This window comes from Daldinia childiae, assembly GCF_008694065.1.
Source record: "Daldinia childiae strain JS-1345 chromosome Unknown Scaffold2, whole genome shotgun sequence".
Taxonomy (NCBI): domain Eukaryota; kingdom Fungi; phylum Ascomycota; class Sordariomycetes; order Xylariales; family Hypoxylaceae; genus Daldinia; species Daldinia childiae.
The window spans coordinates 1,473,944-1,497,857 of NW_022984643.1; the positions used below are offsets into that span (position 1 = coordinate 1,473,944).

Consider the following 23,914-nt stretch of genomic DNA (forward strand, 5'->3'; position numbering starts at 1 on the left):
TCCCCATTCTCTAGTTAGTCCATAGACAAGAGAGACTTAGGATTTCCTTTTATAACTATTTATAATATGTTCTTAGGGTATAATATATCGAGATCCGAGGATCTACTTAACCATGAGTAGTTATAAGTCTACGGTTTTGTTGGGCATGCAATGTTTCTATAATTTCCCGAGAGGAAGCTGTATATTTATAATCCAATACTGTTACCTGCTTCATTAAATTCATCGTATGACTCTCTTCAAGTTAATAGATCGGCGGCTATCAAGAGAGCAGCATGGTATGCTTATATAGATTACAAGTAGCTTGCGCTTGAGACTGTATATTGTGATCCTGTTAACATATTTAGGCTTAAAACTTGCCATGTAGCAACTAAGAGTTTCTATTACTAGGTAAGTTTGAATTTATGGAAAACCAAATACTTAAACCATGACTTTGCTTTAAATTCAGATACCAGCAGTTTAAATCACGAGATAGGACTGTAAACCCCGAGTTTGATCTATGGGGAATATTTAACTAAACTATGAGAACTCATGACTATAACTACACAATGAAAGTATCCTGTGTTCTAAATGGCTCGTCTAAAGTCTTAATGGTTAATCAAGTAAGTGTCACATGTACGTGTAGTAGTTTCCTGTTTCCGATTCAGGAAGGATATCGATTTAATCACCAAAGGAGTTCGAGCCCCTATCCAGTTGCTGTCCACTATAACGGCAGTTCGGATACTAATCAGGCCTATCGGTAAATGGTTTCGTGTAACTAATTAGGATATAGCCACTACTATTGCGCTTCTAAGCTATTAAAACTGGCATAAAAAAAATCAACATGGCTAATTTGAAGCTTATTTACACCACTGAAAATGGTGTGTTTAAAGCATTACACTAGCCAACACTGGTAGCCTAATTGTGAGAAGGTTTGATTCTTTGATTCAAATATGAGAAACAAAGAAGTGAATAAAGATTAAATTGTGATGCAAGTCTTATACTTGTATTAAAATTGGAGTCTAGTAACTGGTGATATTCACTGCTTGGTAGTGTAGTTGTTGTAGTCTATTTTACGGTAGGTATGTATCGCAAAAAGGTAAAGGTCCCAAGTACGGGATCAATGCCGAAATAATATTTTATGGGTTCTGATCTTCCTTTTTCACATCTTTCTGCTGTTTTTACATTTACACGGGAATTGTGGAACAGGTAATGAGTAAACTTATTGTATATAAACAAAAAGATATTCTAATTGTTCTGCCATGAAGCTTCGAAGTAAATAAGGTTAGAAGAATATTGCCCATTAAGTTAAAAATATGGGTTAAGTACATGTAGCTCTTATACTTTAGGTACTGAGAAACAAGTTTCTCACTATTAAATTACCTTGGGTTTAAACTTTTATAGACCGAACAATCATTTCATAGGCAGGTACAACTTATCATTTACTAATCACAACGTAGAAGGAACGAAAATCCTACTTAGGTAACAAGTTATAAGGTTTAGCTAGAGACCAAACCTTAACATACGCTAGAAAACAACTAGTTATTCTAACAAACGAAACTTCTGTTTGAATACATTCTTCTTAATACAACTTCACACTAATCTCAATTGTAAGGCTAGCCACCACGACTCTGGGCCAATTCTCGATACATCAGTCTAGGCTCTATGACAAAGATCGGCACTATTATCACCCAGAAAACACAGGCAAGCTAATAAGGGGTGTAAGTAAGTATGTACTGTAATCGTGGCATGATGCTGCCTTCTCACACACAACAATAAGCCCCCAAACAAAGAGACCCATAGCTTTTGTCGAATTTGGCAGGTTATCCCCGAGATAATTATGCGATGGAAGCACTCCGGTGTGGACCTGATGCCCGGCAGAAGTTGTGGCCTGGGCTGGCAAGGAAGCCTTAGGCTTGATCCTATTCGCCTTCTGCTCATGCACCCAGACTTCTGCCTCGTCAACCAAACCTGTTTGGCTGTATCTGACAATGGGGGTCGTCCACTGTTCACCGCATGGTATCGCATAAACTCGGAAATGCGAATTTGTCAGGTCGCAGCTGCAGAGGACCACATCCTTCTACGACTGATGGTTTCTGAGTCGCCAAGAATCCTCTCGTTGCCTGCAAGAGGTCAGGGAAGGGAGGTTTAGTGAGTATTTCGTGGAGCCGGGCAAGTTACCTCGGCCGCGAGCTGTTGAACCTAGACAGCCTGCCTTTTGGTGAGGCGTGGAGGTTCCATTAATACGAGATCGATATAGGCCGTCGACGACAGGGTCGAGAACTTAACATACGTATTATATACCCCCCGTTCCCTGGCACAATTCTTTCCATCAGCCTAGCACTCTTTACTACAGAGAGAAGTACAAGTACGAACAGGTACTAATAAGGCGCTTAGGCTAGGCAAACAGATACTACGCCTCGTCTTACCTCTCACACCATCAATCGCCCTTTTCGTTCGTCAGGCTTCAAGAATCAGACAGGGCCTGTCCGTCTTTCAGCCCGACGAGCACTAATGCACAGGCTTGTCCAAAGGGCTGACCCTGTCACGGTTTCGTACTATTCTATTCTATACTAAAGTCTGAGATCATCGTTGCGCGAACACTACAAAACACAGCGCAAACTTTCAGGTTGGCGGCTGACTGCTTTTAGACGCGTACAAGTTATACAGCGATCACGTCCCGAGGGACTTTGGAGCACATGTCAGCTTGAAATGATTTTTTAATGCTAAAGAAGTTTGCATCCTCTTACATCCCTACACTGATTCTACGTAGCCTACACGTTTTGGCCCGCTAAAGTGAGGGCATAAACATGGTATCATGTATCAACATTCTAGATCTCTTGTGGAATTGGGATATCTACGGCTACGACATTCATCTCGATGTGCTAATTAAACATACACCCAAGCATGTCTGCAGAAATCGAGCCTCGCGTAATTGAGGTTTATAGAAGCTTCCTAGTCTCTATAGTAGGCTCCATGCTACATTTGCGTTGTGGATATGGAGTCGGAGATTTCGATTAAGCTAAGTCTACACGGGCCTCATCGCGATAACCACAGACAATCAGATCTGAAGCATTGCAACACGATATTAGTGTCTTGCATATGACGATGTCAAATGGAAATCTCCGATTGGTTGTGCAGATCGGAGCGGATACTGTCGTTCAACGTCTTATCTGGTCTTATGAGCACAATTAAACAATGTCCAGGCGGGCCTTTCAATCTAAGAGGAGGTTGAACGGTTTGTCCTGAAATATCTCTATGGCCAGCCGGGCTCTTGCTAGGAGCCGCGAGCGGATCACCATCCAATCAAATAGAAAAGGCTTCCTTATGAGGAGATCCGATTTTCAGCCTCAACTCGCCAAAGCACTTACAACAACTTTAGATAAGGAATCGGGCAATATTCAGACGCGCTATGTTAATACACATAGCAAGTACCTCATTTCCGTAGCTCGGTCCCTTTTTAAGTTAGGATTTCAGCTACCTATCAAACGGCATTGCCAATTATACATGCATGTCGTGGCGCATAAAGCAAGCCAAAAGCGGTCGACTGGCTCGGTCTTTGGACTCGTGCCGATCATGGAGACATTGCTTAGTCTTTTTAATCTCGAAAGCCGTCGATGGGACCATGACAGCTAGATGCTAAGGCTACTAGGTAGGAGACCTCCGTGCGCCGCGATTTGACATGACAGATCCGGATCGATCGGAATCTGCTGTGCGCTACCAAATCAGATTCTGTCATATTGGTCCCAAGAGATCCGAGCTTTCAACTCTAATCTAACTTGTAAATAGAGACGATGCCGGAAGCGATAAGCCCCATACGGTCCCCTAATATTATCTATCCCCTAGCATTGTCCAAGCACGCCCAAGCATTGTCCAAGCATTATCCTTCAAGGTAGGTGTGATAGTCAATTGACACGGCGGGAATGCGTCGCATACTGCAGCCTGCATTGCCGAGACCTGACTGGCTGGTAGTCGCTGGCTGGATGGAATGACAGGCCAGACCTAGCCATCATCCATGTTCACATTGCAGCATGGCTTTCGTGCAGCCAAATTCCCCTAAACGTGTAAATGATGGCTTTTTATAAGCTGCAGCAACAGGGGCGCGCTCGTTAAGGACCCCTCACTATAAGGCCGGCGGCAGTTGAAACGAGATCCCACACCGCTGGAATATATTACTAGGTAACGTATATCGCTTGTGCAGAGCCTGTGCAGAACCACGTCAGCATTGACAGCAGGGGCGGCACGGTACGCGACGGGTAAATCAGCCATCCATCGTGGTCGCCATGCTTAAGTTGCTGGAAAGCCTGCAAAGCCTGCAAAGGTCTTGGAGATCCTGCAACGACAATGGCGGCAGTAGCAGGGATTATCTACTAACCCTGCTGCGTCTACACGTCTTGGAGAGATAAACGCCGACCGAACTGTCAACATATTACACCAACTATGGCTTCACAGAGCTTCCTAAAAGTCATAGCAATTCGTCTTTTACTTTATCATGCATGATACGATCCGACCCGACTCAAATTATAAACCACTTAAACATGGCATGACGTCTCTTTTCCCGAGATGGATTCCTGGGCATGGATATTTATCCCAAATGACAGTTGGTGGGTTAATGCTACAGGAATCTTGATGGCGTAACCTCGTAGATAGCTTCTAGGATACCACGTGCGTATCAGAACAAGCGATGAAGCACAGTACAACATGTCACTGGGCATGGCAGACGAATAATATGCCAACGTCTCCGCCAACAGAGGAAAACGGGCGGCGCTATATGCAAAAGAGACATAATCTCACCGCAAGACGAGACAGCTGTTACTTGAGTCAACAAACACCTGTAGACTTGTCAGCACCTGACTAGCCGTCTGCCGGGATTCTAGATCAGGAGGTCCCGGCCGAGTCTAGCTGATGAGCATTACCCCAAGTTAAGGCTAAGGCACAACAACAGCCTAACGGTGGAAGGATAATATTACCGCGTTGGTAGTATTACTCGTAGATGTCAGAGTAGCACCACCATACACAGCTTCTCTAAGAGGCATTTTTCTTTTAGAGGGGGAAGACGGACGTGAGGTCGAGTTGCATATCATCGGTAGTGTGTAAGAGCCTTTCGCAATGCGTTCTGTGCGAGTACGTGTAAGTTTCGAATCTATATGAGACCACACACACCACGGCCGGCCAACGATATGAAGGAATTCGAACATCTCGACTCTCCACGGTCTCCGCAATCGTTGCGCGCCAGGGGCAGCCGAAAGCTAGGAAGCTGAATCATTGGAAGATGGGAGAACAACAGCTATGCTCGCAGGGAAGACTTAGGAATAGTGGATTTGGGGGTTATATCGCAGCCGTGTTATATGTGACAATGACAGCGCACACACCACACACCACACACACCATAAACCACAGGCACACAGACGCACACAAGACAATTAACACAACTGCTGCTCAGGGCCAATCCGCTGTGTCGGTGGCGAACCTCGGAACCAACCCCCTAACACCCACCACAAGAGCCGGCGTGATTAGCGTGCAGCTCTTTCGAAGGGTACTGTAGATCGAAGTTCCCAGATCAAGAGAACGTGGTACCTAGCGTTCCTTTCTTGCACGTTTTCTCTTCCTTGTTGCTTGTTGTTAGCTGCTGTTGGCTGCTACTGTTTGTTACTGTATCTCCGGTTCGAAGGTACTGTATATGGTATGTCTACCGGTCTACCGTACTTGTACTATGCGTGTGAGGGCAAGTCGAGACTTTTGCACGTATGAGTACGCGTATATATGTGTAATACGTATATGGTATGTATGTATGTATGTATGTAAGTATGTATATATGTGAATATGTACATATATACATACATACATACAATACCAGACCGCAAGGCGGTGAATCCGGTTTCCGGAATCAGGCCATGACCATCTAAGGAGTCATGCCCTTCGAGTTTCGAAAGTCGAGGCTACTTGTATGTAAGTATGTACATATGTACGTATATATGTGTGTAGGTAAGTATTTTTGCGTTATCTGGCAGGCTGGCGGAAGAAGCAGGCAAAGCCATGGCATGGCATGGCATGCGCCGCCTCGTCTTCCCGCTCCGCTTTGCTCTGGCTTTACTTCACTTTTTCATGCACAGTATCAACTTGTCGCCGGGGTACCTACGGAGAAACCGTGTGGCCCTAGAGCACAACATAGCTTGTGTGAATTGTGAGCCTATTACAATGCGTATAACGCGTATAATATCATGGATGTAGATGTTAGGTATCTATTAGCTGGAAGGGGTTACTTTTGCGGAGTTAGGAGAAGAGAGAGACTGAAAGAGGAAGAGAAAAAGAGAGAGAGAGAGAAAGAGAGAGAGCCACAACACGCTTCACGTTTCACGCCCGAAAACGTTCCAGGGGGGGTCTCCAGAGAGAGGGGGGGGCAAAAAAAAAACCCCGTGCACACAAATAAGTGGCTGGTATTATAGACAACAATGACAACAATTCATCGCCTGGAACTCCCTCGTTCCTTATCCGGACGGGATTCGATGAGCAAGCTCCGCAGTAAGCTCGTCGCGATGTAACACGAGTCGGTACGAAATCTACTACGTGCTACTTCGTGGCCTTGTCGAGATTAATACTAACAATCCTAACAATACTAGCAATACACTAAAACATAGTACCTGATATAGTACCTTGATATGCGGGCCGTTTCAACACCACCACCATCACCTTTACCTCCACTACCACCACCGCCGCCGCCACTGCATGTCATTGTTAGAACGTTTCAAACATAGCAAACGTGACCTTCGCAGTGGGAATATCGCGAAGACTTTGCGGCCAATTGGCAATTATTATTAAGGTACTAAGTACTGTATATCAGAAGGTAGTTTAGTCATGAAATATCGTGTACGGATTTGTCTTTCCTCGGGGGCGTGTGTCATTGGTTTTCACCCACGATTCCCTAGCTCTTTTCACCAGTGTCCAAAACTTTTTTTTTTCCTTTCTTCCTTCTCTTGCAGTCAGTCCCACGCCTAGATGTCATCGACTTTCTGTAAGTCTGGGATCTGATTCGTTCAGCGCTTTCTCCTGTTCATGCTCCTACGCACTCGAATGGGGCCAGAAAAGTCTTTTTGGCCGAAACGTTTTACCTAGCATGGCTAGGCGTGCTTCTCGAAAAGTACGGTGAGGCACATCTCTCTCCCTCTCGTGCCCTGTTGTACTTTTGGTATGGTTTTTTTTTTATCCCGTGGGTATCTTCTGCCAACTCCTCAATCCGTTGTTCTTCTCTCGGATCCCCGTTTCCCAATCTGCCCGAGCCTGCCGCCAAGTTGCGGTCAACGTAAAAAAAATAATCTGTAGTATCCTCCTTCCGTTAGGTATGATCTCGTGCCCCCTGCTTCGGTAGGGTACTATCGTCGTAGTCATATGGCGATGGTGATCGAGAAAAAAAAAAGACAAAGTAGATAGTAGAAGCGTTCGTCGTCTCGAAGCGCATGCGTAGTAAAATGTATTGACTTGAGTTATTTTGTAAAATCAAACGAGCTTCAAAGCAACCTCCCCAACCCCCTTCCCCTTTCCCCATGATTTCTATGTCTTAGTCGTTAATGTGTCAATATTACGAGTAGAAGGCATGCCCGTCGTGGTTTGGTATCTCTAGTATTAAGCAATTACCCGCCCCGGAGACCAGGTGAAGGTAAAACCCTGGCCTATTACTATTTGTTGTACAGTATTCCATTGGTGATAACAGTAAATATGTGTTTTGCAAACATGCTAGATGCGTCGCGCGTTTAGATCGGTAATTCCGTAAGGCTAATTAGTCGTAGAGGCACGGTATAATTCCCCTCTCTTCGTAACTTTTGCCGAGTCGACAACATTTCATGGCTAATTCCTAACTCACGGCTTCCGATGTGAAGTAACGTATTATAGTATTTGACGATGGTGCTAAGTCGTCTTCGTCTTGTTGTCACTCTGATCCCAGAGTGTCGGTGATGGTGGCGTTCGCTTCTGGTTACACCTCAACCCTGAAGCTGCCGCGGATAGATGGTGTCCCCTGCCCCAGGAGCTGAAACTCCTGGCGGGGACGCTGATTGCTATAAGTTTTCCTCCCCAACATCCGCCACCTCTCCAGAAAGCTGCGCCGCCCGCTCTCGGCAAGCCTGAGGAGTAAACCCGGGGCCAACTTTGTTGGAAACGAAGCGCCACTTCTCGTTTTCGTAGTCTTGAAGCGCCGTCCGAAGCTTTTGGTCCTGTAAATTTGTAATTAACATCCGCATGCCGGCAAACTCACGTAAATTGTGTACGTTAGTCGAGGTAAACTTACTGTTTCGTCCGTCCATTGAGTCGTTTTTGCTTTGAGCTTCGTACAATACCGGACCTGGAGCGTACCCGAGGAACGGCCCGGGAAGAAGTCGGCAATCTGTTTCCACGTCAAGCTTTTGTTTTCCTTTAGATCGATAAGTAGTGCGTCATCTTCCGGCGTAAACTTTAGCTTCGGCCCTCTTGGCCTCGGTGCCGGCGGTGGCATTCCGGCTTGTCCTACTACGCTCGGAGCGCCACCCCCAGCGGCCCCCATGCTTCCGTCACCTTCGCGTCTCATCATCTTCGAAGGCGGCCCTTGATCTGGTAAGCGGTGATGATGGTGAGTTGGAGCTGCTCCAGGAGGCTGCGCATATGCGGCTCCCATAGACTGCTGCATGTTATCTAGATCGCCTGATTCAAGTTCAGACATCCCGCCGGATAAGTCAAGATCGTCTGGACGACTGCGTTTCGTCCCAGCACTGTGCGGCTGAGTAGGCGTCATAGCCGGGTATAGCGGTGGACCAACTACGGAGTGAGGCGACTGTGTTGGGCCATAGTGTGAAGGCTGGTGAGCCATATGGCGAGCGGCCGGATGGCCGCCGAGATGCGCCGGATCCATTAGGATCTGGTGGTGATGGGCGGGGTGATGCTGCGACATGGTGTGGTGAGAGTGCGACTGCGCTGATTCATGTAAACTCCCGTGTCCTGAGTGCTGCATTGGATTTCCTCTGTGGTGATGCGTGTCGTATGCGTGTTGAGACTGGCTCTGCTCGCCCGGATGCGATTCTTGTGGAGAGTAATCGACATTGTAGTCCGGTCCTACTCGATAGTTGCCCGCCAGTGTGCCGTCGATGCATGGGTTCCGCCAGAGCGAACCGCTCTGGACGGTCGCCGGAGTCTGTATAGAAAGAATTTGATGGACTGGAGCCCCTCGGGGCTGCTGATGTGCGGGCGGTTGTAAGTTGGTAGGGCGAGTCTCGCGCGTGGGATCGATGATGATGCCCGTCCTGTCGGATTGGGGTTGAATAATTAGTAGGCTGAGCACTTACTTGCCCAGCAGCCGTGTACATATGCTGTTGCAGTAGTAGTCGTCGGTGAGTTGGTCAGGTGCGGGACGTTGTAGGATTGTGTGGTGTTAAGGTAAGATCGTCTTGCAGGGCGGCGAATATCCGTAAGCCAAAGAAATAAAAATCAAGTTCGGGGCAGCCCGCGCAGACTCTTTAACAGCTCACTGGCACCTAAGCTTGGCCGAGAGTATGGGGATCCGTCCTTTTTCTTGGATTCCTTAGCTGGGTCTATTATATGGTAACAAAACGTCAAAGTGGAAAATGAACAGCAGCGGGCAAGGGATGCATTATATCGTCTGATCTTCTTTTCTCGTTTCTGTCCAGGCAGGGACGAGCTAGGGAACGACCCGCAAGTACTATGACAACCTGGAACTACCTCTCTTTTTTCATCCACAGGTTAAAGCACTTGACCTGATTTGCCATGTGCGAGACAAGTATCGTTCCTGAACGGGTGTGGAGATTCGGTTACCTCGCCCGGCGATGACGGTAGCATAATTTGGTGATCTTATGCCATGGTCAGCTTTCCGGATATAGAAGATACCCCAGCCGGAGGTTATGATGCAACTGGGGCAGCGATAAACCCACAACGGGTGAGGTACTCGGACACTGACAGGGTGAGAAAGTACCAGTTGTCTTCTTGTGACCCTGGTCGAGCTTTTCCCCAAATAAGATTACCAAAGGTCTAAGTGAATCCAAAGAGAGGAACGTCTGGAAAACGCATAGAAGCTTACAAAACAAGACGACCGAATAGAGAAATGAACAGCTGAAACGGGACCTACCGCGCAGTTGGGCAGTGTCTGTAGAGCATGACAAGCGAATTATCGAGGTGGGCCGCACCCAGGCTCACGACAGAAAGGGCCCCTGTTCAACCTTTTTTTTTTCTTCACACAGGGCAGCCAAGGCAGTGGGCAATCCCCGGAGGGTTAGAATGCCGGTTGACTGGATGTACTGTATGTGTATGTACGTGTATTAGGTGGCGCGCCCAAGCTCGGCTGCTAGGGCAGTTAGAAAGGAATGGGTCACTCTCTCCCTCGTCCGCTTGGAGGGGATATATTGGAACTGGGGTGGGCTATAATAAGAATTAAGAGAGCTCTGATCCCTGACACGCCATAGGGCGAGTGAAATTGGTAAGGTAGCAAGTAACCACAGAACGCGCTTGACAGATTGCCGAGCAAAAAACAAGGGAAAATATGACACTAGAGCCACTAACGGTCTGCTTTTCCAGGGTAATCTGGCAGCTCAGCAGGAGACCTGGCGACCTCGAAGTCGCAACACCCATGTATACTATACTGGGACCTGGTTTCTATGTGGTTTCTATGTCAGCAGATTTGTCGAGCTATGCTGGGACGTGTAGGGATATGTAAGAGGTAGGGGTAAAGGGGGGGGGGGTCGTAGATGGAGATGGGAACAGGAATAACAGCGTCCAGCAGAGATTAGCAGACTTACGTTTCGGGATATACTATGATGATGATGCTTGGATCACCAAGCGGGAACGATGGGGCTTGAGATACTTGGCGGGATAGCTAAGCAGGGTCATGTTGGACACGATTCTCTCTTTTTCCTAACCCTCTCTCGTCTAAGGTACATGTCAAGTGACTAAAAGTCGTCATCGTATCGTTAATCTAGAAATGATACCTCGCCGAATGCTAGCGGACGGTCCAGAGATTGGGGGTAACTGGTTCCAATTCTCTGGATCCCGGTTCTAGGGCATCGTAATATTGCGCGATTCAATGCGATTGACGTGGGAGGTCCAATAGGCGGTGGGACATCGAGGTTGGTTAGACTGGTCCATTATCCATTTGAACAACGGTGTAGAGCTGAGGAACCTAGAAGGACAGGAGCTTCGGGGATGGAGCTCTCGCATGAACGAAACACGTTTCAATACTTCCAAGCAATTAAAAGATCAATTATGCAATTTGACCATTAAGTCGGCTTCTAGAAGAATGGAAATTGCTTCTAGGGCGTGACCAGGGGTGTTTCAGACGTCTGAGCCGCCCCGTCTGGTATTAGTCCGTGTGGAGTTTGCGACGTTGAATGAGAAAGCGCATAGATGGAAGTTTGACAATTGGCGATTAACAATTAACAATTGAGGAATAGAAGTAAAAGTGGAATCACAACTAAGAGAAATGATGTCAAGGAAGTCGTAGAGAAAGAACTGCAAGATCGGAAATTGCGAACGATCTGCGTATAGGCAGGTACGGAAAGTAAAGTTTAGCTAGACATGTACATAATAGGTACCGTAAAGTTCGGGCCTAATCCGAGGGTAAGGTACAGAACTATGCTCAACCGGGCTATTATTAGAAATCCCCTAGTGTATAGCTACCTAGCTCTCAGCTCGATAGCTACCCATACCTTGTTTTTGTGCACGGAAGGAAAGAATTAAGATCCTAGTATTATCAAACATTTTGAATCTTTTTTTTTTGTCTACCCGTTCTTTTGGAGAATAGGGTAGGAAAGGGCATATGGAGATGGAGGCACCTGTAGTTTCTGAACGAATAACTAACTAGAATAAAATCTAGTTTCTCCTTACCCCTGAGACCCAACTCTATCCTTTCTTACAACACTGATGCATTACGTAGAAACGAAGACAAATAGAGCATTATCTCCATTTTCGGATAAAGCGCAAAGCATTGGCGTGTTAATTATAGGACGCATTGTCAATTACGGTCTCCTCGGCCTTTCTTCTAGAAGAATTCTATTTCAAGAGCCCTGTCAATTATGTCTTATCCCCTCTCGGGCCCCTGCATCCGACCGCTTGGGTGGACCGCTGCGGCCCATAGCATGTCCTGCTTTGCATGCACGCAAGGGACAATGCAGCCAATTTAAAGCTCTTTTGTCAAATGTTGTGTAGCGTCGCGTGGCTGGAGATAGCTTCAAGTTGAAGTATATTTACGTAGGTCGTTGATAGGTATTTACGAGTAACTTAGGGCATTTTATCTTGGTTTATGCATTACATGCCTCCTTATCATAGCGTAAATGCTGTAGCGCGATGCGATGCGATGCGATACGATACGATACGATACGATGCTGCATTCGTTTCTTTAAGCGCTTAGCTCCGACAGGAGTTCATCTACCTAAGATATTGTCGGTGAGGAGTTAGCATTGTTCATCAATGCTCTATCTTCTAACGCTCGCAAGTTGTTACCACCAACATCCGTGTCTCCTGATCTACACAACCGGGTAGCTGGTCATGCTGGTCATCAGACGATAATCCTTTTACGGAATGCCTGTAATCAAGATTCAATTATTATTATTATTTTTTTTTTTTTACGGAGATTCTGAGGTTGTAGTTTTATGTTTTTGAGACGCGTAATGGATACAATGTTCTCCGTCTCCGTGTCCTTCATGTTTTGGACCGTTTCAAGCTCCACTTTCACATTGAAGCTCCGTGTTATACCAAGAGACCCACTTCTCTATACCGCTGGTTTATCGGCACTTACAGCTTAAGCTCAATTATGGTTAGGAGAGATTGTATCGGACTGGCCGCTATTACACGGAGCATCGCTGGATATCTCAACAAATTTTAGTATGCAGATAAGTTGCATGACTCTGATATTACGTCCAAAATAAATCGATGTTAGGTTTTAACCAAAGTAAACTGACAACTCTTTACTTTATCGGTGTTATACAAAACCAAAACCGGGAAGATCCGTTTGTTACTTGAATCATTCATTAATGGTTAGTTATATAGCGTCATATATTCAAGTATTCAGGTATTCAGGTATTCAGCATCAGGTCAGCCTCACTCCAGATGGTTGCGTGCCGAATAACCATGTCGATAATGCACATCTCAACTGGGGAAACACTCCTTGACAGGTTAAGTACATTGTGGGGATAACAGACCTTAACTGTTGCGCATGGACAGCGGGTATGAAGTACAGAAGTACATATGTATCTAGCCCTGGCCAGAAAATCTCCGCAATGTTCAACGACCCCCTCGCTCGCCCAGAGATCCGGTTAGATATTGTATTCCGTACTGGTACATAACGATGAATTATAGGACTACGCAACCTTTCCCCAGCCCGGTCAGTACATACGACGTTACGAAGTGGACTCTTTTTAGAAAGACTAGCCAAAGCTAGCAATAGATCAAATGTCTAATAAGATCCGTAAGAGGATCTAACCTGATCTACACGAGAGTCTAGGTATAAGCGCATGAACGCATAAAGAAGAGCAATTTACTTTCTTATACCCTCTTCGCTCGATTTAGTATACCCATTTCGGCGGCGCCATAACTTCGGCACTACGTCTTGTCCTAAGCTTCTTGCTTAAACCGGTAGCTCTCATCTCACCTCTTCATCTCCATTGCGGCGAGAAGAGAGTGAATCTTTCCCAATCAGTTATTGATCTCCAATTATGCATTTAGTCCCAAAGCCTTTCCCCCCCTGTAAACTCACCCAACCTGCCAACTTACCTATCATCCCCCCCACCCACTCGTCTTTCCCTCCCGCCGATTATCAAGCTACTAACTACCTAACTAACTAACTAACCCGTCCTATAGTATAAGTACATGCGCATGCTCATCCCGCGCTAGGACGACGAGCTAGTTGCCAGGCTCGGAGAACTTTGCGTGTCTTGCCTGCCCAGCGCGGAGGATTTATCGGTTTTACGATTAGGGATTACGGGCGGCCGGGGGTTATCAAGTTCTATCTACGCCGCTTAAGTGAGCAAGCTCGTAGGATTTTAGGTACACATCGCTACGGGATTGGGCAGCGATCGAGACCTCCAGTTTTGCTTTTTTTTTTTTTTTTTTTTTTTCCCTCTCGTTCGCCGCCGAACCTCCGCTGCGTTCATCAGAGCGAAAGTTGGGGGTAGGATAGGTAGCTTAGCTTTCATGCGAAGTGCCTGCATATGGTAGTAGATTATATGCGACCAACCGGTCCAGGGACGGCCTCTATGTAACCAACTTCCTGCGGCCGCTTTCTTAACCACTTTGCGCCGCATCTACATTCCCCATCTGGGTTTGGCCCTGAGCTAATAACGTCGTCCATCAAGAAAAATCCACGAAATCCATGATATACCTAACTAACTTAGTCTCTATACTCCGCTACTCCACCCCTAGAGTCGGGTGCGTAATCCAGATCGATGCTCGAGCGGGCAACCTGTCAAAATCGTGCAGGCTATCAGCCTTGATCTCCACATCCGCCTCATTTGATAATTGACGGGCGGGCACGAGCTCGGCGTGGTACATGCCTTATAAGTACCTGGGCCGAACCTGGGTAGCATTTAGCCCTCGAGGATTCTGGGGAGGGGAAAGAGGGCCCAAGCTTCCTTTAGAACAAGATTATATCGCAATGCGGAATAATGGTGATCGCAAAGTCACGCACACGCATTTTCGGTTCCGAGTCCATGGTTGTGGGGGTATTATCACATTCTCGTATACATAAGGTACTACATATAATAAGATGTAGCTGATGTTACAATGAGGTACGTACCGACCCGGCATAATACTTTTGAAGTAAGCAGATAGAAATAGCAATATGGGAAATAAAAAATACATCAATGCTCTCTTAGGTCAGGGCTGAGCCTTTATCCCTGGACTTCGTAATTCAATCCATTTTTCTTCAACGCCATAGAAAAAATATCAGCAAGCACACCACCATCACATCGCCGGTTTTGGAAATGCTATTGAAATGCATTATTTCATCTCATCTCTATCCCTATTATCATCTCCCATTCATAGACGGCGATTTGTTCTTCCCTCCATAGCCACTCCCCCCTAAAATAGCCAAGGTAATTAAGCGAAATTGTCGTTTCTGTCAACACCAGGGTCTTCCATCTCCGTGAAGTCGTGGAAGTGCTCGGGGCGGTGTTGATCGCTATAGAATGGCAGTGGCGTGTCAAGCTTGACGTGTACTGGCTTCTTCTCTAGGCCGATGAAGTTACTGCCCATAAAATTATAGTTCCATTTTCCGTCTTCCGGTACGAGGAAGAATCCTCTGTACCGTGGGCTGAGCAGAAGCTTGCGCTTGACTCCCATAGAAGTTGTAAACCCTGCCGGCGAGTCGCTGCCGAGATCCTTATTTTCAACGCCCCATCGGTATCCCGCTGGGGTCAAGGCCCAAGCAGATAGGGAGACGGAGCCAGGTGTGAAGGATACGTCAATCGTCACGGTCTTTTCCTTGTCCCATTTTTGATGTCGGTCGAGATTCTGAGCGTGCATCGTGACGTCAACCGCAGACATGTACGGAAGTTCGTTCCCGGCCATAGTGTGTATCACACCGAGAGGTTCCATATTCGCGAGATATTCGTGCTGCGGTAGTTGGTGAGGTGCTTGGCTATAGCGTAGGTTACCTATTTGAGGAACCATGACAATACAACGGATCTCCTTGACTTGGTCGTTATCTGGCGCAGAAACACCGTATAAGTACCCTGCAATTTGTACACGAAGATCGGCAATAGTAATAAACTTCTTTAGGATATTGTTGGGCATGACGTAAGTCATGTCGTCTAAATCATTGTCAACGGACGAGACGTATATATTGTTGGCTCGGGTTCGCAGGTTCGAGGTAGCAATGGCTCTGGTACGCCATTCCGTCTTGGACGAAAACTTCTCCTGTTCGAATCTTGACGTGGTGGTGACAATAAGCTCTTCGCCATGGACGTTTTGAGTCTTCGTAGTAACAGCAGTAATTTGTTGCTGTTCCTGCTGCTGCTTCTCAATTTCCGCAGCCTGCTGTCGTTGCATCGACGGCGCAGAAATCTCCATACCTAAGATGATGTCTCGGACTTCGCTGCTCGTCAAGCTAGAGACGTTGACATTGTTCTTCTTTCCATAGTCGTGCAGAATCAAATCTCGTAGCTGTGTTTCGACCTTGATCCAGTCTTCATCTGACAATGTGGGCCAAATATGGTGCACTTGAGTTATAACAGTCTTATCGGGCCGTAGAATGAGTTTTGTCTTGTCCGGGTTAACGTGAAGTGCACGTAGGATGAGAACAAGACGGGAGAATGCCGTGTATGACGAGATGCTCTTAAGCCATTCATCGTAGAGGTTGAACAGGACCATTTGAGGTTCAGTAGCACGGAGAATCATATCACCTAATTTCTCGACCTTCATTGCCGCCTGGAAGGGCAACTGCAGTTCTGACGCTCGAATAGAGATGTTCGGGAAATCTAACAAATGAACCTCGAGAGGATCTAGCAGGCCTTTACGAGTAACAATAAGCTCCTTCGGCTGTTCTTCGACTGGTAACGATCGGATGAGAGCTGCAACTTCTTCAGCCGTTTTCCACTTGGCTAGTTGACCGAGACGCTTTTGTCCAGCCCAGACGCTAGTGTGAATGATCTTCAGGAACAATTGACCAGTTCGGGGATTGAAGATGAAAATTGCTCCGTTGATTGGCTTCGTGGTCAAGTTACCTTCGAAGGTCTTGTGGATAGTAACTCGATAAACGTTGGTATCGTCGATAAAGAGCTTTGTCTGATTGCTGAACAATTCGGAATAGTTCTGAGAGTTGAGGAATTCTTGGTTGCTCTCCGAAGCATAGAGTTGGAGACCCTTCCTGATACGTTCACGGAGAACGTATAGTGCCGGATTGGCTTTCATGATTTTGGCCATAGCCTGTTGTACCAGGACCTTTAGACCTGGGAAATATTGTCCGTAGGCGGAGTAAAGGTTGTAAGCAAGATCGATACCAATCATTAGACCAGTTGCTGAAGGGTAGATACTCATGCTGTCCTGAGTGTAATCCAAGTACTTCGCACGAGTATATCGCTCAATGTCGTGAGAATCATAGTCACCATACCGAAGCTGGATATCAAGCCAGAACTTGTTGGTTGTGGTAGGCTCGATTATGTCCTTAGTGTCATGTAGAAGAGACGGCCGAGTGACATTCCATTTATTGCTAGCGAAAAGTAGGATGTCTGCGCAGGAGCTGTTCATCTTGTACGACTTTCGAGGATGAATAGTTTCTTTCTGGACTGTCTCGATTCCAAGAGACTCTAGCTCCTGGTCGAACACCTGGCAGAAATCCATTACGACGGACTCGTGAATCTTCTGCCACAAATGGGCACGGAAAATCTGAATGAGAGAAATTTTCAAGGTAGGAATCTTACCGTGTAAGAAGATACCTGTAAGATCGAGTTGGACCTGGAAACCGACATAAACGTTTGCTCGGTTGATGGTAGGCGACCACCAAAGCGTAAATCGACGGTTGGGAATCTGGTTTAGACCGGATCTCTGAGCATTGGTTAACTTCTTGAATTTCATCGATTCTTCAAAACCACTGTTGTGGAGCACAAGATAGTCATGCCGCAAATAGAGCTGATCTTTATCGACTCGGAAACCTGCCCATTCGGTAGCTTCCGTTTCAAGAGTGATATCCTTTACAGCAAAACTATGAGTTTGAGGGATGAACTGTGTAGCCCCTATCTTCCGTAGGAGGAGGCATGGAATTTCACTCAGGTCTCCGGATATCTCAGCAAACAATTGAGATTGTTGCTGCTTGGTCAAAACACTAAAACCTAGCGACCGTGCAAGGGAAACAGTATCCCAAAATTGAGCCGACTGCCCGAGACCGTTTTGACAGAAACCAAGCACGTTCTCGGGAGAAACATACCAGCCGTTAGTGTCGAGTAGGCCAGCAAGAACAGCAAGACGGACGGATCGTGAGTTCCTGACAAATAGAGAAGGGATACATCTTTGGTCGACGCTAAATTTGCCAAGGGCTTGGACGAGTGCATCGATGCTTGATGCATTCGTAGTATCGTTAACAATCCGACTAGCTAACTGCTCTGCTTCTTCTTGTTGCAGACTTCCATACGCTCGCTGGCCAGCCTGCAAACGAATGACATGTTGGCGGTTATGATCATCAGAGTCGTCTTCTTCTCCGGAACTAATCTCCTCATCTTCACTAATTATATCTAGGAGGTCTAAGTCCGCGTCGGAATTTCCATGAAGATCAAGCTCAACCGCGAAATTAACCAAGAATTTTCGAATCTCTGCTTCATAGTTGGCCTGTTTTGTGGTACTAGCACGGGCTTTATCTCCAAGCCAGAGGCCTAGGAAATAGGGGTCAACTGGCACAGCCTTTTCGGGCAATTCGAAGCCAGAAGATCTAAAAAGTTTATATTGGCTCCTTTCTTTTGGCTCCAGGGCTGCAAACTCTGCGGCGGTCATCTCGACGGTTTCAAAGCGTTTGGCTGCTGAACTAGTAGACTTTGGTAATGGCGATGCATGGTAACGACCGAATTTCTTATGCTCATGAGAATTGTACACTCGTCTTTGTCCTTGAGTATTAGATTCCCTACCCTCATCAGTAAGACCCTTCTTATAGAAGACTAGAATATGATTTGGCGTGACAACGAGGTCCTCCTGACGGCCTCCGACCTTAATGCGATAGAGACGATCCTTGCCGTTGACTATATTGAAAGCGCGTCGTGGTGTTCCATCGGGACCTAGAAGCAGGTCTCCCTCTTTGACGTCCTCAACAGCGATCTGAGTGTGGTCGTATCGTAGCAGCTTCGTCCCTTTAGCAAGACAGGCCTTCTCCCAGAACAGACCCTCCCAAGAGGGGAAGCCCGTGGCTTTAAACAAGGTGTGCTCAAGGATCGTTTCGACACCGCCAAGGGCCTGGATAACATCTGAACGGTATGCGTTTAGATTCCAAAGCTTTCCGTCGTGACGCTGGCTCGTCCACCAGAAGGGATTGCTCTTCATGAGCTGGTAAATCTTGAATTCGCTTCTGGTTCGGAAGCCTTTATCGAAACTGAGTGTACTTCTGTCCTTTTGGAATAGAGTGTTAATACGAGGCAACCCACGGTCCCAGCTGTCCTCCAAGTCTTCCAAGGTCAAACGTCTGTTTTGCTGGTTTGCCTCTAATCGCTTCTGGGAGTACTCAGTCCAAACTCTCTGCGAATCGATAAACTCAGCTTCCCACGGGATGATATATCTAAAAATGTTGGGAATGAGTGTCTCCTCGTCGTGCGTCATGCCAGCTCTGAAGTGACTGACTCCAACATCCGTCTGTTGCGAATAGCGTTTGTCACTAGCTGGGATAAGAATGTGCGAACCAGAAATCATTCCGAGACCACCCAACTCCTTTGGCGTATAGAAAACGGCAGGAGGGAAACGCGACGGCATCTTTGAGTTCAATCCGATCTTTACTCGGGTTTGGATTTTGGTCTCACACTTTACAATGGTATCCAACAAATTGACCGTTGATACAGCAGCCTCACGGTAGTAGGTGAAGAGCGCAATGAGAGCCGTGTTCCATTTATTGGCGATCTTAGTAAAGGTTGTTGATCCCGAAGACATAAGAATCTGGCGAATCCTGTTGTTGAATTTCTGAATATCTTCCTCCGTAACTTGTAAAAAGGCGTGCGCCGTCCTCTCCTTTGTGGTATTGTCCACGAGAGACCAAACGCTATCCTTGATAGGGAACTCGTCATTCTGATTCCTGATCTTCGGTAGAATGCGAACCTCGAATCCACACATGGAGAAGAGCAAGTTTGGATTATCACGGCTATAGACGCTGGCGAAGGTATCGTCCCACTCAATCGTAGTAACAGATCGAGGGAGACGGTTCTTCAAATCCCAGAAGACGGCTCGGCCAAGATTGACGTCGTGCCTCATCAGCCGCATGCGGGAGTCCCTCGGCCAGCATTTCTTGCTCTTGTAACCAATGACATTCTCAAAATTCGGATCGGGCTGCTCTGTCAGGAACCGTTGGATGAGATCTCGCGACTCCTCCGCCGAGAAACGCAAGAAAACCCATATCTTGTCGATATATCTTGTGTATAAGCGGATAGGATGCTTGGTCTCCGTCTCACGGTCACGAAACTGAAGGAAATCATTGGGGGCTGATGGTGGGCCGGCAATTTCGCTAGCTCGGTTCAAGCCGAGGAGCAAGAGGTCAAGAACAAGCCCGTAGTACTGGAAGACAAAACCAGAGAACTGAAGACCGCGTATCATACCGTAACTGTTAACATGGTTCATGTCCTTGTAAGTTAGCTGTACGTTGTTCTTTGAACTGATGTAATCTGCCAGGTTGTGATCCATGATCAATCTTAGGAGTCTGTTAAGGAGGGTGAGGTCTATCTTCTCATAGACCTTCGAGAGCTCGGTTTCAATCATCACGTTGCACTCGCCATCCGCACTCTCCCAAACTTTTTCCAAGTTGTTGATGCCCTGGGCCCACTTATACACCAGTAAGGGTGGCACCTCAGAATCCGAAGGCTTGATCCAGGCAGGGAAGAGATGTCGTTGATCGGCCTGGTACCACAGATACTGGTCAAGGTAGGCATCGCTGATTTTTTCTATCGGCTCTATGTCGTAAACAGGATTAATAGTGCTATAATTATCGTTCATGTCAATTTGCACTTCCTTGAAGGCTCGCTGCGTGAGCAGGAACCGCTTAATCCTCTCTAGAGTAGTACCCGGGCTGTCATAAGCTTGCTCAATCAAAGCTAACTCTTCTCGCTGGCTTTGGTTGAGGCGACCTTTCACAGAGTATGCCTCTCGCAATCTTTCGAGAGCAAGAATTAATATTTTCGTATCGTGCTTGTACGATACACTTGGAAAGGGAATCGGGGTAAACTTTCGTGATTCAAGCCAGTGCACCGTGGTTGTGTAGATCGCCACGGCTTCCTCAGAAGACACATAAGGTCCATCCTTCATGTAATTATGTTGCCTCTCCTGTTCGGCCTTAAGCCAGAGACGTGTCAAACGACCTACGTTCTTCTTCGCAACCGTCTTATCAACAGTAGCGCCTCGCCGAATACGCTCGCGGTTGTAATGAGCAACAGAGATCCACCAATCTGCCTTCGACTTGACGTAGCGGAGAATGATGTTTTCAATGGGTGCAGGCAGGCCGGGGACTTTCCATGGAATGTTACTCTTCCAACACCTCCAGGCTTCGGATAAGTGCTGAAGAACAGTATTAACCTTATTCTGTTTGATACCCTCGGGCATCATATCCATTAGATCGGCCATTACGGAGGCTCGGAGTTCAAGGTCAAAGTGCGATTCAACACGTTGCTTGGTCACGGTCTTGGCCACACCCTTACTGTGGCGTCCTTCGAATTGACGCGATAGCAAGTTTCCAAGCCACCGCTCAAGAAGAGGAATAATTCCTCGCATGAAGAAGAGCCAGACACGCCAGGCAGGCGCCCAGAAACCACATCCGGGGCCCTTACCAACGGGCCCGCTGTTGAACCGATAGTAGATGAGATGCTTCAGATCTTTGCACGATCGAATTTGATGCATGAGCTTATACTTGTAACGGTACATACCAGTCAGCTGGCCAACGTGGTTGAAGGCGTAGAGAATACCATCCGCCAATTGGAAAGCATCAATGTTACCCAAACGATATTGTACCTGCGCGTCGACGATGAGCTTCGTCAGGCGTAATATTTCACGCATTAAATGGAAAGCATTTCCGAATCGCGACTTCTTTCGCTCCTTCGTCGTTAGTGTTTTCACAGGCTTAAGATTAAAGTTATAATCTAGATGGAGGTATGTAAGATTCTTTCGGTGAATTAAGAGGTTCAGCATGTTAAATCCCTGCCGACAAACTTGAAGACCAGCTTCAACCCAGTCAATCGTTGTCTGCTGGAAGAACTTGGTCTGCTTTAAGCTCTTCAGGAGACTTTGGCGATTGAGCGCCTTCGGCTTCTTCTTGTGAAGCTCGTTGAGAACGTACGTCTTGAGGAGCTTCTGATACGATACTCGGACTTTGACGGGCTGCTTCGGAGGACAGTGCTCAAGGTACCACTGCTTCACAAGCGGCACATCTTGCGCGCGCACCATACGACCGGACCGACGATCGAATGGAAAGGGGGCCCACCAGAGGGCAATAGCAGGTGATGTATCTTCAGTGTAGAGATCCTCATCGGCTAGGAAAGGTTCAACGCCGGCTGGCAGCTCGAAAGTGTCCTCTTCGGGCTCTTCGAGATTCCCGGCGCCGAATATCTCGTCCTCGTGGCTAACGGTAATGTTCTTCGGCGCCACCGAGCGGGAAGAGATGGGATTAATCATAGGGTCGAAATGAAATGCGGGTAGATTAGGGTCTTCAGACTTAGTATACACGATTTGGGGGTGAGAGTACCAGGTAAACTGGACGCTTCGGGGAAGGGAGTTATAGAGGTAAGGATAGGCGACCCGGTACTCGGTTCGGATGGGAAAGCGGAAAATGATTCTGTCAATGGCGTTGAACTCCCCGAAGTCCTCATCGTTCGGATCGATATCTTTGTACAACGGTTCGAACCGAGGACCGCCGGGCAGTGCAACATTTAACGCCTTGGCAGTAAGGAAACTCTTCAAATCAAAGAGGTAGAAATAGTTCTGGTCGACTATCTCACTTAGTAACGGGCGACTCAGTCGGTGAAGTGCTGCCATCTGCGGCAATGTGAGATTCCACTGCTTGTAACTTGGCCCATTGACGTGCTCGGTATCAACTAAGGGCCGATGGTCATAAAACCATTCGTAAACAGCACCGTCTTCTTCCTCATCGAGCTCCATCTGAATCGGTTCCAACGGTTCCACATCCTCAATATTCTCCGACCAAGACAGCGGAGGTTCTTCGTCATCAAATGGCGGGAACCTCATCCTCTTGAACAGTCTTCTATCACTCTTCTCCTTTCTCATAGTCAACCACATCGTGGCCCATTGCGCGTGGAATACGGGCGGGATAACTCGAGGAATCTCGTTTACGAGTGTGAGGCATCCGTTAACGTGGTATAACACCTTAACTTCCCTTGCCGATTCCCATGGCATAGGCATGTTCTCCAGCAACTTCATGACCGCGTGTGGCATGAATTTTAGCGCACCAAGGTAGCTTCGCTTGTCACTGGTGTATTTTTTCTGAGAAACGTCACCAATATCCTTCACGATTTTACGTAGATGTTCAGGAGGCATATCAGCCTTTTGGGTCTCTACGAAGCCACCCTTTCGCTTCTCGCCAAAGCGATTTCGCTGATTCCGAAGCCATTCCTTCTTCTTCTGCGCAAACTTCGCGGTCTGCAGGTCGGTTGGAGGCCGGTATCCAGGGGGAGGAGGAGCTGGAGCTCCAGGCGGTGGAGGAAGAAAATCTGATGGGGGACCCGGTGGGGGAGGAGGCGGCGGAGGAGGTCCCCATCCGGGAGGAGGTGGAGGAGGTTGGAAAGACGACATCTCCAAGTTGATGAATATCAAAATTACGCGACTTTTTTAGATGCTGTCGCTATCGCGGCGCGATCTGTCGCGCGAGGATGCTAGGGACGCCAAATACAGCCGAACACAGGCGTTAGCTCCTAGCAATCCTGAAATGGAAAATTAGAGTTAAGGTCGTAATCGGGCGCGTCGTCTCCCTGATTGACCGACGCGAAAAGAAGATTAAAGTTGGTAAAGTGATGGAATCCCTCAAAGGTTAAACTATGTAGGGGCAATTTTTCCTATGACCTTTTAGTCCCCACTCAGACTTTGGCAAACCGGGGGTTAGACTGAAATGATTACATAAGGAGCTTTGTCGGCATGTGGTCACGTGAACAAGATTAGGTGGCTTTCAAGTAAGAGTGGACCTCAGGCTAGTGCCTTGTGGCTAAATCAGAAACCCCACACCAAAATTCCCATTGGTTCAATCAATAAGCGGGCTAAAGATCCATCCCACACATCTCTTCCGTAAAAACACCAA

The 23,914-nt window shown here is 47.2% G+C and overlaps 2 protein-coding genes across 2 annotated transcripts; both read right to left on the reverse strand.

Annotated features, from left to right (window-relative positions):
- Positions 1-8,027: 8,027 nt before the first annotated feature.
- Positions 8,028-8,893, reverse strand: GL218_01315 (uncharacterized protein; the record flags this gene model as incomplete). Its single annotated transcript, XM_033577779.1, has 2 exons — positions 8,028-8,183; positions 8,258-8,893. 2 exons carry the CDS (start codon positions 8,891-8,893, stop codon positions 8,028-8,030), a joined length of 792 nt encoding a protein of 263 aa, XP_033437758.1.
- A 6,146-nt stretch (positions 8,894-15,039) lies between these two features.
- Positions 15,040-23,415, reverse strand: GL218_01316 (Pre-mRNA-processing-splicing factor 8; the record flags this gene model as incomplete). The annotated part of the gene is made up of 1 exon (XM_033577780.1): positions 15,040-23,415. One exon carries the CDS (start codon positions 23,413-23,415, stop codon positions 15,040-15,042), a length of 8,376 nt encoding a protein of 2,791 aa, XP_033437757.1.
- Positions 23,416-23,914: the final 499 nt, after the last annotated feature.